The 14,438-nt window shown below is 37.8% G+C and overlaps 1 protein-coding gene and 1 pseudogene across 1 annotated transcript in view; both read left to right on the top strand.

The window, feature by feature from the left end:
• KNTC1 (kinetochore associated 1) overlaps positions 1-11,521 on the top strand; it is a 77,844-nt gene extending 66,323 nt beyond the window's left edge. Inside the window, exons 53-63 of the mRNA XM_008577708.1 lie at positions 563-681; positions 1,990-2,125; positions 2,792-2,887; positions 3,279-3,335; positions 5,183-5,237; positions 5,330-5,393; positions 5,935-6,064; positions 7,144-7,233; positions 7,944-8,089; positions 9,207-9,297; positions 11,285-11,521. Coding sequence (XP_008575930.1) covers positions 563-681; positions 1,990-2,125; positions 2,792-2,887; positions 3,279-3,335; positions 5,183-5,237; positions 5,330-5,393; positions 5,935-6,064; positions 7,144-7,233; positions 7,944-8,089; positions 9,207-9,297; positions 11,285-11,305 — 1,005 coding nt within the window. The 3' untranslated portion in view covers positions 11,306-11,521. The remainder of the gene's footprint in view (positions 1-562; positions 682-1,989; positions 2,126-2,791; positions 2,888-3,278; positions 3,336-5,182; positions 5,238-5,329; positions 5,394-5,934; positions 6,065-7,143; positions 7,234-7,943; positions 8,090-9,206; positions 9,298-11,284) is intronic.
• Positions 11,522-13,608: 2,087 nt separating this feature from the next.
• LOC103594488 lies at positions 13,609-13,993 on the top strand (annotated as a pseudogene).
• The last annotated feature ends 445 nt before the right edge of the window (positions 13,994-14,438 follow it).

Genomic DNA, 14,438 nt, shown 5'->3' with positions numbered 1-14,438 from the left:
GTACTGCAGTATGCTTTATGTGTACTTCCCATTTTGCCATACAGAATATTAATGACTATGTGTTAATTAATGTTAACATGTATTCAAATATGAATTTGTATTAATATGATATATATTCAAGAGTTGAAGTTTAATAAAATTTAATAAAATTAAACCTCAACTGCTTCATTAAGAACATTCTTAGCGAAAGTTGTCTTTGCTTTTTTCCATACTTCAAGTGCATACCCATGAATAAATGGCTACTGCGACAGTGGGGTCTCGATTCTGCTAGCACTTTCACTCACCAGCACTTATGTACCATCAGTGCAAATAGCACCACGGTATAAATCATTGTGAAAATGGTTTTGACCGTTTCCCTCCTGAAAGCATCTCAGAGAGACCCTCCAGGGTCTGTCTGTACAGCACGTTGAAAACCACTGTTCTACACTGTGCATTCCTTAAGGGCAGAGATTGACTTTAATTTTTTTCTAAATTATGTTGCTTATGTTACCTAAGTTGAAACTCATTTACCCAACTACAGTGTGCAGATGTGCCACTCTCCAAACCTGTCTCGGTTTTACAGACACTCGGTATGCATCGGTTAACTTTTGCCCACAAAACACGAGCTCTTCAGTGTCTCTTCTATTTGGCTGACAAGGAAACTATAGAATCTCTCTTTAAAAAGCCCATTGAAGAAGTGAAGTAAGTAGAACTTTTTTATTGTATTAAGAAACAGGAAATGTCACTTTTTGGAACTGTATCTTTTAAGCCCCTTAATTCATAAGAGTGCATTAGCAGGGGGTACAGGGGAGGGAAAACAGGGAGAGGTTGGCCAATGGGTACAAAATTCGATTAGATAGGAGGAATAAGTTCTGGTGTTCTATTGCACAGTAGGGTAACTATAGTTAACAGTTAAGTTGTATATTACATAGCAGCTAGAGGAGAGGCTTTTCAGTGTTCTTGCCACAAAGAAATGATAAATGCATGAGGTGATTGATACATTAACTACCATAACCTGATTATTATACAAGATATATATGTATCAAAACATCAGATTGTACCCCATAAGTATGTATAATTAAAATGTGTAAAATTTTTTTTTTTTCCTTTTTGTCTTTTTTCGTGTCCGGCAACGGATCGCAACCCTCAGTGTCGCGCCCGTACCGGACCGGGACCGGCAACGGGATCGCAAACCTCGGTGCTGCGCCCGCACCTCGCTCAGCCAGTGAGCAGGAACTGGTCTGTATGTGGGATCCGAACCCTCAGCGGGAGCGCCACCATGCTCCCAAGCGGCGCACTGTAGCAGTGCGCCACCGGGCCGGCCCAAAAATGTGATATCTTAAACGGTTACTATGCAGGTAAATATATGATATTTATCATTTAAATATTTTCAAAAGACATTTGATTGTTTAAACAAGAATAATAGCTATGTAGTGTACCCTCAGTGTCGCGCCCGTAACGGACCAGGACTGGCAACGGGATCACAACCCTCGGTGCTGCGCCCGCACCTCGCTCAGCCAGTGAGCAGGAACTGGTCTGTATGTGGGATCCGAACCCTCAGCGGGAGCGCCACCATGCTCCCAAGCGGCGCACTGTAGCAGTGCGCCACCGGGCCGGCCCAAAAATGTGTAAATTTTTTAAAAAATCTTTTAAAGAATACATTAGAGTAGCTGTGTAAATGTATTTCTGTTGCCTTGGATATCCTTGACATTTTGGCAAAGAGGAAATACACCTTTAAGAACATCTTGTTTCCGTCGTTTCTTGGAGACTTGAAACTGAATATTCTCTTCATCTTGCTCAAATCGATTTCTATCTAATATTATATTCAGTGAATATATTTAGAAGCCCAAAATGGACATTTGAAAACAAACAGTGTGCTTCCAAGGACTTCATAGTTTCTAAGAACTGTTTGTTAAGAAATAAACTGGCCTTATATTTCCACATGGTGGCTTTTAGTAAATATAAATGTGGCCCGTGAGAATGATTCCTATAAATGCCTCTATTTTCCAGATCTTACTTGAAATGTATAACTTTTCTGGCGTCATTTGAGATTTTGAATATCCCCATCACATACGAATTGTTTTGCAACAGTCCTAAAGAAGGAATGATTAAAGGTCTGTGGAAAAACCACAGCCACGAGCCCATGGTATGTACACTGAGTCCTCCAGGTGGTAGGGGCTTTTTCTCATGTGCTGGCTGTTTATTCAGTTTCCTGCCATCATCCAGATTCCTGAAAGCCAAAAGCAGAGAAACTCTTTATACCCAAATAAGTCTACTGCTCTGAGACCTTTTCTACTTTCCTGTCCTGGCATGTGAATGGATAAGGCAACTTGGAAGGCCCTGTTACCTCCCTTTCTTAAAGCCTGTGGGTTAAAGTCATTCCTACCAATAAGAGAGAGCACTTGTACAATCCCTTCCATGGCCTGTCTGTCCTCATCCAGGCAGAGAGAAGAGACCATCTGTCCCTCTGTAGGGAGGGGTATCGTTTCTCTTTCTCCTAGTTTCCTGTGGGAATTTAATCTGGAGGCAGTCGGAGCCCAGGGCAGGAAGAGTATGGGGCCAACAGGCAAACCATTCTTAGAAGAAGGAAAGGGGGAGAAGGCTGAGGTGCTGTTTGTGAGTCCCTGGTGGCAAGAAAAGGAAGAATCTCTTTGTTTCTTCCGTTAGAAAGATGGGGCCTTCGTGAAATTAGGCAGCGGACATTTGTAGACATATTTTGTGTTAGACTACCTTGCCTTTTCCAAAGATGGTTTGATTTATTGGGGTCTTGAGCAGCATGATTTTCTTTTTTTTTTTTCCTTTTTGGCTTCAGACAGTGAGATTAGTGACAGAGCTTTGTTTAGAATACAAAATCTATGACCTGCAGCTTTGGAATGGGCTCTTGCAAAAGCTTCTGGGCTTCAATATGGTGAGTAAGACTCTGTGCCCTAGACTGAATATATTTTAAAGCTTTTGTACAACATCCCCTAAACATTTTGCATTGACACTTGTTACTGAACAAGTGTATGCTGAAAACACATTCGCTCTCATTGGGTCCCTGCCAGACTTAAAAAAACCTGGTGTTAGGCCAGAGAAAGTGCAAATTCAAAAATGCCATAAGTTGCACTGGAAACAGATGGAAGGTTCCCTGGACTTTTTTGATATTTATGAATTTGTAAGTGAATATTCTCTGACAGTTCTCATGGAAGATAAATTTTTACTGATACTCCTTTTGAAACTTTAAGAATCTAGTATTTCATGATGAAATTTTCCATTTTGGTGGTCTTTAGAACTTTTTTATGTTAATTTTTTTTTTACAGATTCCTTATCTAAGGAAAGTTTTAACAGCCATTTCTAGTGTCCACTCTTTATGGCAGGTAAGTAGCTTCTTAAAGTAAATTTTATTGAATTTAATCTTTATACTTGCTGGCCTTGTGACTGCTGGATACACTGCATTAAGCTGCCTGCTCCTGAGTAAAGAACAGAACAGGTTGGCTACAGGATGATTTCAGGCCTGGGCCTGAAATACTCAACTCACATGTCACCTCCTCAAAGATGTCACTTTTCTGAGTTCTCCAGGCCTAATAAGTCACATCTTCATTTATGTTCTCAAAATTCTTGGGCTCTACTCTGACATTTGTCACAATATAATTTATTTTAATCACGTGTTGGACTACCCCCTCATAGACTTTGAAGATCTGTAAAGTCAGAAACTGTGTCTTATTCATCTTTTCTAAATTTCACAAGCTGTGCACCCACATAATCATGATAATATATATTATCTAGAAATTTATGATTTATTCTTAGTTTAATAAATCAGAACAATATAGAAATATGCTGAGTAAAACATGCAGACCTCCTTTACTATTTTCCTTCATAATTTTCTCCCCAGAGGTATCCACTGTTTTTCTTTTGTATCCTTCTAGAACTTTCCTAGTCTTATAAAAGCACATATGCATGTGTGTACATAAATACATTTTTGTACACATAAATGCAGTCACATTCTAGACAAAGTGTTTTTTGGGGGGTTTTTTGGGTTTTTTTTTTTTTTACATAAAAATGGTATCTGGGAGATTGTTCCATATCAGGATGTATAGCTCTATCTCTTTTTTATTGAGATATAATTCACATGTAAAAATCACCCTTTTAAAGTGTACTATTAAATGGTTCTTAGTATGTTCACAAGGTTGTCCAACCATTATCATTATCTAACTCCGTAACATTTTCCTCACCCCAAAAAGAAACCTCAAACTCATTAGCAATCGTTGCCTATTCTCCCCTCCCCTCAGCTCCAGCAGCCACTAATGTACTTTTTATCTGTGGATTTGCCTGTTCTGGATATTTCATATCAATGGAGTCATACAATATGTGGCCTATTGTATCTGGCTTCTTTCGCTTAGCATAATGCTACATTATAGCATGTATCAGAAGTTCATTTCTTTTTATTGCCAAGTAATGTTTTATTGTATGGAAATACCACATTGTATGTATCCATTCATCAGTTGATACATTTGTGTTTCCACTTTTTGGTTATTATGAATAATGCTGCTGTGAATGTTGTGTACAAGTTTTTGCGTGGACATGTTTTCATTTCTGTTGAATATATACCTACGAGTGGGATTGTTGGGTCTTAATGGTTACTGTATGTTCAGCCTTTTGAGGTATCTCATTATTTTTAATTCTCAATTATTCTCTGTAATCTAGAGTAAAATATGTGAGAAGTTATTTAACTTTTCCTCTATTGATGGAAGTTTATGTTCTTTCCTTATTTATTTTCTTGAAATGCTTCCTCTTGTCCCCTTCCCTTTCCTATGGCCTTGGCACAGTGTCTGGCATGTAATAGGCTTAATGTTAATTTTGTTTTCTGAGTTGGGTTCTGACACTTTTTGCCAGGTGGAACAATAATGAGTCATCCAGGACTGTATAATAAGATCCTAAAATGTATACTTATGAAGAAAATTATCCTAGAATCTTAATCATCTCAAACAGGAAGATGTCGATTTATGATTTTGGTCTTAGCAGCTAGAATATAAGGGCTGGCAGGTTAGCTCGGTTAGAGCGCAGTGTTGATAACACCAAGATGAAGGGTTCAGATCCCAGTACCAGCCAGCCACCAAAAAAAAAAAAAAGAGTAGAATATAAGCTTTAAATGTACAGTTTGTAAATGCAAAATAGAGCTTGTAATATCCTAAACATGAATTCTTTAATGGACTTATTTTCACAGGTTCCCTACTTTAGCAAAACTTGGCAGCGTGTGATCCAGATACCACTACTTTCAGGTATTTCTCTCTCCTCTGAAACATAGACAGTAGCTTAGTTTTAGTTGAGTATATGTGTATGTGTGTATATCATTGTTGTTTTTTATCTTCAGCCTCTTGTCCTTTAAGTCCCGGTCAGTTATCAGCTTGTTGTGAGAGTCTCATCACTGTCCTTGAGTAAGTAAAATATTTGTTTTCCTATCAAAAAAATAAAATTCGTTGCTTATAAAATTCCTTTCTGATAGATATCTCTTATGAGCATTTGTTTATTGAGAAATAACACTTGTTTTTATAATAACATATCTCATTTTTATAGTGTGTACTTTTCATTTGTGGTGCAACTAGTAAACTGATATTTAATAAACTCTAAAATTAGTACCTGATGGTATTTTAAGTATAGAGTACCTTTTGTGACTACCCTAACTCATACAGTGTTGTCTTGTAGATTTCGAGTCTTCTGAGAATTTAATTTTAGGCATCTGTAGGCTTCTAGACATAATCATGGTAGCCAACAGTAGTCTATATTCCTGTAAGTAGGTTTTATATTCCATGTAGAATACCATCAGAGACTTGAGTCACTTATTAATAAGCGTGTATTATGTACCAACACTTTAGTGTTTAAAATTATTGAAAGCCTGGACAGGTAACAGCTATGGAAAGCTAGAAAGAATTCTGACAGGTTATTAACTAATTGACTAATTACTGTGCTCTCTCAAAGATGTCCAGTTTCAGATGATCTCGACATGATCGGAATCGCCAGGCAATATGTCCAGTTAGAGCTTCCAGCTTTTGCGTTAGCTTGTCTAATGCTCATGCCCCACTCAGAAAAAAGACACCAACAAATTAAGGTATCTTGCACATTATTCCTCTGGGGCTGCCAATGAAACAGAAGGTCTCATATTGCACACCCCTTGCAAAGGCTGCATTTTCCTTTCACCAAACCTGCAAATCATTAGTACATCAGTATGGGGGAGGTAAAAGGTTTGTATAGGGGTTTAGAAAGATAGACTGAGGTACAACTGAGAGATGTCATAAAAGGGGTTTGGACCTTATTCTTTATCAATGGGGAACAATTGATTTTCTTAGAATAAAGGGAAATGATGAAGGCAGTATTTTAGGAGGAATAATACGTTAACCCCTGTAGGCTTGATCAGTGGAAAGAGGTGGCAAGAAGGGAGACTCTTGGGAAACATTTGCAGTTGAATAGAATTCATCTTACTTGATCCATACATAACAATCTTGTAGGAAGACAGGGAAAGCTTGAGGAGATAAGCATCCAAGGTAGGATGGTGGTAATGAAACTGAGCAAGATGGAGAAGGCGATGAGGAAGGCAGCCTGACTTAGCAACTGGATGTGGGAGATGAGGGAGTCAGATTTTATGTGTGGGTGCCTAACAAAAGGTGCCATGAGCATTTTGAGGACAGAACTTATAAAAATAACTCTCATTTCCTTTATGATATAGAACAAATAGAACAAAGCATTTTGAAATGTTTTACAGTTATTTCCCCCACAAGTAGATAAGCCAGTAGACAGAGATCTATATAAATGTATTTGTGTATTTTTTATTTGTCATTTGGTCTATTAATTGCAGTTTTTCAAAGCCATCTGTGCTTGTCTTTGACTTTTCTTTTCTTTTTAAATTATTCATAAACTCATCCCTTCATGCAATTTAAATATGTTTCAGTATTTAAATAGATTCCTTTTGGCACTTAGAATGACAAAAATGTCTGGTAAACAAATCTTGCTATTGGAATAATTATTTGTAAAGTGCTTTTTTCCCCTTATTCCAATATTCTTTTGTTGGTAGAAGTGTTTTTTCTTATAATTCTTTAAGATATTTCAAATTTCAAAATGAAAACCTTCCAGACATGACAGAAATTAGTAATAATAATACTTTTCCATTAATTGTGTTTTAATTTTTTCTAGAACTTTCTGGGCTCATGCAGTCCTCAGATCATTTTACAGCAATTGGAAGAGCATATGAATACTGGCCAGTTAGCAGGATTTTCACATCAAGTAAGAGCCAATTTCATCTCCTTTTTGCTATGAAAAATTTGATACTAGAAGGTAATCATTTCCCAAAATGAAAATTAAGCTGGAAATAACTATCTCTAGCTGTTTGTTAATATATAAAATTACCTTGCATTTATTAAAACCTCAGTAAATGTTTTAAAAGGCAAAAAACATTTGTTGGTTTTTTGTTTCTGTTTTTTAAATTGGCTGCTTTACTACTGTACTTGGTGGAAAATTTGTAGCCATAAGTATTTGTAATTACAAACAGATTTTCTTCCTCATAAATAGTCCCAAACGGCCGGCCCGGTGGCCCCTCCGAGGGTTCGGATCCCACATACAGACCGGTTCCCGCTCACTGGCTGAGCGAGGTGCGGGTGCAGCGCCGAGTGTTGCGATCCTGTTGCTGGTCCCGGTCCGGTACGGGCGCGACACTGAGGGTTGCGATCCGTTGCCGGACACGAAAAAAGACAAAATAAATAAATAAATAAATAAAAATAAAATAAATAGTCCCAAAGTGCTAAATAACAATTTATTTATTTTTTATTTACTGCATAGTTAAATGGGCCAAAGCAGTCACCCTTCCCCCTGTCTACCCCTCAAAACGTCACAATACAATGATAATTCAACTTCTGATTGTCAGAAATGTTTGGGTATTAAGTATAAGGACGTGAATTTAACACATTTTTAATATAATGATACCTGTCATTCTATAGATTAGAAGTCTGGTTCTGGATAATATCATAAATAAGAAGGAGTTTGGGATTTTGGCAAAGACAAAATACTTTCAACTGTTGAAATTGCACATGATAAGTACCAACAACATCACTGAACTAGTAAACTATTTGGCAAATGATTTAAGGTAAGTTAATATAAAAAAAAAAAAACTTACTATAGAATTTCCTTAAAATTTATCTTATTTTGGAGACAAATCTCAAACAATTGTAGAGCTATTTGGTTGTAATTAAAAACTTCAAATTAAGTTATAGTGTTATAGTAGTCTCCTTTATCTGCAGTTTCACATTCCACAGTTTCTGTAACCATGGTCTGACAATATTAAGATATTTTAAGAGTGGGACAACATTCACATAACTTTTACCACAGTATATTGTTATAATTGTTCTATTTTAGTGTTAGTTATTGTTACTCTCTTACTGTGTCTAATTTATAAATTAAACTTTATTATAGGTAATGTATGTGTAGGAAAAAGCACAGTATATATGAGTACTGTGTTTGGTACTCTCTGTGATTTCAGGCATCTACTAGGGGACTTGGAATGTGTCCCCCATGGATAAGGGGGATAACTATACTGCACATACCCAGTAGTTAGTTATCTTGTTAACCCAATACCTTGGAACACGGATTTGGAATCAGACAGTTAAACAGGCTGTCTGAATCCCCAAAATAGGTGTCTCACAGTCCTGCTCTAAACCCTAAATTAAAACTTTAATCCTTGGATACTTGCTCAAAATGTTGATGGCTTTATGTAACACATAATTTTTGCTAAGCTTGATTATCTAATTTTCTAGCACCCACAAGTTAACAAACAGTAAGCTTCTTGGGACAGAGCTGGGCACAGACATGGAAAGTGAAAAGGAGAAGGAAAAAATGGGCTGACACTAAAGAAAGGGAACATTCAGTCAGGATCACAGTATTTGCTGGATCCATCCTCCCATTTGGTCTAACTGTGCAGCCACTTGAGTGAGAGGTATCCCTTTCTTATTAGCACACCAAGGATTTCTCTCTGCTTGTTTATCACTTGTGATCCAGCCATCATTGCATACTGTCATTTATGAATAAGTATTATTTTTTGAAGTATATTTGATACATATAATTATCTGAACATATTTGAAGTATGCAATTTGATAAACTTTGACACATATATATACCTGTGAAGCTGTCACCACAATCAAGAGAGCAAACATATTTATCACCCCAAAAGCTTCCTCATGCCCCTCTTTTTCTTTTTGATTCCATAGTTTAGATGAAGCTTCAGTCTTGATAACTGAATATTCAAAGCATTGCGGGAAACCTGTACCGCCAGATGCCGCTCCCTGTGAAATTCTGAAGGTAAAGCTGGCTGGTAGTTACTTAGGTTCTAACCTGACACCATCATATTTCTAGGGTCTTTAAATTGACCCAACCTTTTCTGGTGTTGTGGAGATAAATATATATTTATGTGTGACTGCATATATTTTTATATCTTACTTTTTGCATTAGAGTCCTAAATCAGAAATCAAGAGAGCATGGTTCTCATCTCAGCTCTGTCACTAAGTAGCAAATTGGCAGATTGTTTAACCTGTGTGGGCTATAGCCTTCAGATCTGGACCACATGTTCTCTTGGATGCTTTCCAGCATTGTGATTCCTCATAAAATGTTTTGTTGTTGTTGTTGTTGTTTACATTAACTAACTTTATTTGATTATAATCCATGGTAAAGTACTTGCGCAGATAACAGCAATGACTTCTCTAGGTTCTCTCTGCTCATGTCACAATAACAATCCTCTGATGGCTTTAAACTCTTCAAAATATTTAGGCATTTATTATCACATGCAATTTCTTTTTTTAAAAGAAGATGACTGGTAAGGGCATCTTAACCCTTGACTTGGTATTGTCAGCACCACGCTCGCCCAGTGAGCAAACTGGCCATCCCTATATGGGATCCGAACCCGCGGCCTTGGTGTTATCAGCACCACACTCTCCCGAGTGAGCCACGGGCCAGCCCCATTCTGTAACAACTCACCCACATTCTTTCCACCCAGAAACCCGGGTTAGAGTCCTAGCTCTGGCACTTAGTAGGCTGAGTCAATTAACCATTGTTATCTTGTGATATTTCCTTCTAGGCTTTGTCTTATGCCTTTTTTTTTTTTTTGCTTATGAATATTCCTAAGATACAAAGCTGATTGTCTCTACTCCTGCCCAAAATCTGATGGCCATATCCATACTGACAGCATGTCCATTACCACAAATTGCGATTATACCCCATGTCCCCCACCCAGTTACCCCCAACCTCCCTCCCCAGCCCCCTTTCCTCCACTCCACTTTGTGTCCCTAGGTATGCTCTCTCCCTCTGCAAGTCCAGTGCACTACTGTGGTCTTTCCTTCCTTCTTTCTCTCTTAGCTCCCACTTATGAGTGAGTACATGTGGTATTTATCCTCTGTGCTTTGCTTATTTTACTCAAGATTAGTTTCTCCAAGCTCATCCATGTTGTTACAAATGGGAGAATTTCATTCTTTTTTATGGTTGAGTAGTATTCCATGGTGTATATATACCATATTTTCCTGATCCAGTCGTCCATCGACAGACATTTAGGTTGGTTCCATATCTTGGCTATTGTAAACACAGCTGCGATGAACATGGGAGTGCAGGTATCCCTTCAACATGGTGATGTTTTTAATATTGAAGAAAGTGAAAAACTAAATTTTAAAAGGTATTAATTACTGTCATGCTTGGGTATTAATTGTTTTTACTTTCTTCCTTTTTTAATTACCTGAGACATACATGTTCACTACAGAAAAAAAAAATATGAAAGAGCAGAAAAAAAAAAAGAAAAAAATGAAACTGATCACCTAAAATCTGACTACCCAGAGAAAGGATCACTGTTAACATTTTGCTGTATATCCTTCCAAATTTTTTTGTATATAAAATATGTACGTAAATTACTTTTCACTTCTATTTTGAACTTAAATATAAGGCAAAATTTTTACTTTGATTATGTTTTAGTAAACCCAAGTATTGGTTTTTTTCCTCCTTTGATCCAGATCAGGCATATTAAAGTAAGCCTGTATTTTGTTCATTCCCATTAATAACTTCTCATGTTCACTTCCAATTGGTTGTGCTCAATAGCATGAGATTACTTTTTTCAAAAAGGGAGAATGTTGATTCAGGAGACAAACTTGTGGTCCTTAAGATGAATTTGTTTCTATCTTAAATAATTTTATATGTAGATTTTTATCACTACAGTTAAGTCTTAAGTTCTACAGTTTATCTGACCATTTTCTATTTTAAAAACTAAGTGACACTCATAAAAAATGCTTCTGTGTTTCTTCCCATTTAGATGTTTCTTAGTGGATTATAGTAAATCATCGAACCTTTTTTCAAGAAGGACAAGAAGTTTGGAGTCTGCTATTAAGCTATGTTTATTACAGTTTTTATATTGTGTAATCTGTGTGGTACAGCTGTTTGTCAAATGTCATCTCACCAGTAATTAAATAAAACATTTAATTTTAACATAATTGCCCCATAAAGAACTCATGTCCCGAATTAATAAATATTTTAAGTGGCAGTTACATAACTTATAGAGACTGTCAATTTCTTGTGCCGCAGATGAAGGAAACAAAATGCAAAAATAGTTTGTTCTCCCCCTCAAGAAAAGCAACTACTTATGTCTTCTTTCTTCCCTATAAAAAAACATGAATATCAATCATTTTAATGTTACTCTAAGTAAATATTTATATTTAGTTGCAGAGTGTATCAGTCAGGGGCCAGTCAGAAAAATAGAAGCCACTCTGGATATGCCAAGCTGAGAATGATTTAATGCCAGGGCTTGGTTTTAAAGGTGTTAAAAGGACCAAAAGAGCAAAAGGGAGATGGAGGGGGAGCTAGAAAAAAGGGAAGGGCCATCAGCCAGATATCAGGAGCTGCCCCTACCCCTGGGTTGGAGCCCCGAGCCCACATTGGCTGCCACTGCTACCACCACACTCAGAATCCCAGGGCATTCCACCCCTGATGCTGCTGCCCTGAGCTGCTCTTGTCCTCCTCAACTACTCCTACTGTTGCCAGGCCACCACCAAAAGAGAAAAGGAACAGCTCTGCACTTTCTCCAACCTTCTTGTTCTTTTGCCAGTGGCAAGAAATGACAGAACCAAACAGGAAGCTATCTGGAAAGGAGTCTGGGGGGGCTGTCTGCAGGCTGTGAAGCCCTACCAGTAGAGGGAATGGCCTAGAAGGGCAGAGGGCAGCTGAAGCCAGCCCACGAAAACATGAATTACATCTATTATTCTGCCTTTGTAGTCTTTTGCTATACTTGTTGTAGTGGATTATGTCCCGCCAAAACTCATTAAAGCTTGAATTGTGTCCCCCAAGTTTTATGTATTAGAAACTTAGCCCCCGTGCGCCGCTTGGGAGCGCGGCAGCGCTCCCGCCGAGGGTTCGGATCCTACATACAGACCGGTTCCCGCTCACTGGCTGAGCGAGGTGTGGGCACAACACCGAGGGTTGCAATCCCGTTGCCGGTCCCGGTCTGGTATGGGCGCGACACTGAGGGTTGCGATCCGTTGCCAGACACGAAAAAAGAAAAAGGAAAAAAAAAAAAAAAGAAAGAAACTTAGCCCCCACTGTGACTGTTGAGAGGGTGGAAAATCCTATTATGGTAATTGAAAGGTGCAGACTTGAAAAGCTGATTGGATTGTAGGACCATGCAGTAGGGAGTGGATTAAAAATAGTGGTCAGGGGCATGATTCTGAGGGCTTTAAAAGCAAGAGAGAGGAGAGTCTGTCTCTCTCTCTCTCTGCTTTCTCTGCTTTGCTATCTTGCAATGTGAGACCCCTGGGTCACTGTCACCACCACCAGAAGGACTATGGACTTCCCAACGTCAGAAACTGTAAGCAATAAATTTTGTTTTCTTTATAAAACACCCAGTTCCATAGTATTTTGTTATAAACTACAGAAACAGACTAATACGCTTGTGAATAACTTGAGCAAACTGAATTTTGTTTTATGGATGTAGTGGGTATAGTTTACCTTTGTTTTGCCAGTTGAGGAAAATATTTCTTTCTGTATAGAAAACTCAATGTAGTGTCATGATTAAACACATGGTTTTTTTTGTTTTGTTTTGTTTTGTTTAAAAGATGACTGATAAGGGGATCTTAACCCTTGACTTGGTGTTGTCAGCACCACACTCTCCGAAGTGAGCAAACCAGCCATCCCTATATGGGATCCGAACCCACGGCCTTGGTGTTATCAGCACCACACTCTCCGAGTGAGCCACGAGCTGTCCCAAACACATGGGTTTTGGAGTAAAGCAAGTCTGGATTTGAATTCTGGTTCTATCACTAGCTGTGTGATCTTGGACAAGATATTTAATGTCTTAAAGTCTCAATTTCCTCATCCTGCAAATGAGGATAGTAAAAGTACCTACCTTCTTCTAGTGGCAGGAGGTTTGAATGACAGTTTATATAAATTATCCAGCACAATACCTGTGAGTGCCAAAAGTGTTAGCTATTATGGTTACACAGGTATCTATACAACTAATTAGATTTTTTTAAATTACAAATGCAATAAAATTATTTTGTGCTTTGAAAATGTTCATTATACTAAATGTTTCTCAATAATAATTACTTTAAAATGCAAATAGTGCCTTCTGCCACCACCACGGTGCCCATGAAAAAGCTTGTGGCAAAGGGGGGCAAAAAAAAAAAGAAGTAGGTTCCAAAGTTTGCCCTTGACTGCACCCACTCTTTAGAAGATGGAATCATGGATGCTGCCAATTTTGAGCAGTTTCTCCAAGAGAAAATCAAAATGAATGGAAAAGCTGGGAATCTCAGTAGACAAGTTGTAACCATTGAAAGGAGCAAGAGCAAGACCACTGTGATTTCCAAGGTGCCTTTTTCCGAAAGGAATTTGAAATATCCCACCAAAAAATATTTCAAGAAGAATAATAATCTACATGATTGGTTGCATGAAGTTGCTAACAGCAAAGAGAGTTATGAATTAATGTTACTCCCAGGTTAACCAGGATGAAGAAGAGGAGGAAGATGAGGATTAAAACTCATTTAATATGGAATATTTTTTATAAGTTCTTGAATAAAACTTAAGAACCCCCCAAAATAAAATGCAAATAGCTTAATTTGCAATGATATTTATTTTAATGAGATTTGACCTATATTTAAAACAGAGTCAAATAATTTTTTTTTTTTTTTTTTTTTTTTTTTTTTTTTTTTTTAAAGATGACCGGTAAGGGGATCTCAACCCTTGGCTTGGTGTTGTCAGCACCACGCTCAGCCAGTGAGCAAACCGGCCATCCCTATATAGGATCCGAACCCGTGGCCTTGGTGTTATCAGCACCACACTCTACTGAGTGAGCCACAGGCCGGCCCAGAGTCAAATAATTTTATGTAGACTTCAGACAAGTATCTTGTTAAGATTATGTGGAAAAATTGGGCGGGGGGGAGATCATACGGAAAAATAAATAAGAATAGCCAGGATAAATC

Source organism: Galeopterus variegatus, unplaced genomic scaffold, assembly GCF_000696425.1.
Source record: "Galeopterus variegatus unplaced genomic scaffold, G_variegatus-3.0.2 Scaffold1568, whole genome shotgun sequence".
NCBI classification, from domain to species: Eukaryota; Metazoa; Chordata; class Mammalia; order Dermoptera; family Cynocephalidae; genus Galeopterus; species Galeopterus variegatus.
This window is presented reverse-complemented; position numbering and strand designations above follow the sequence as displayed.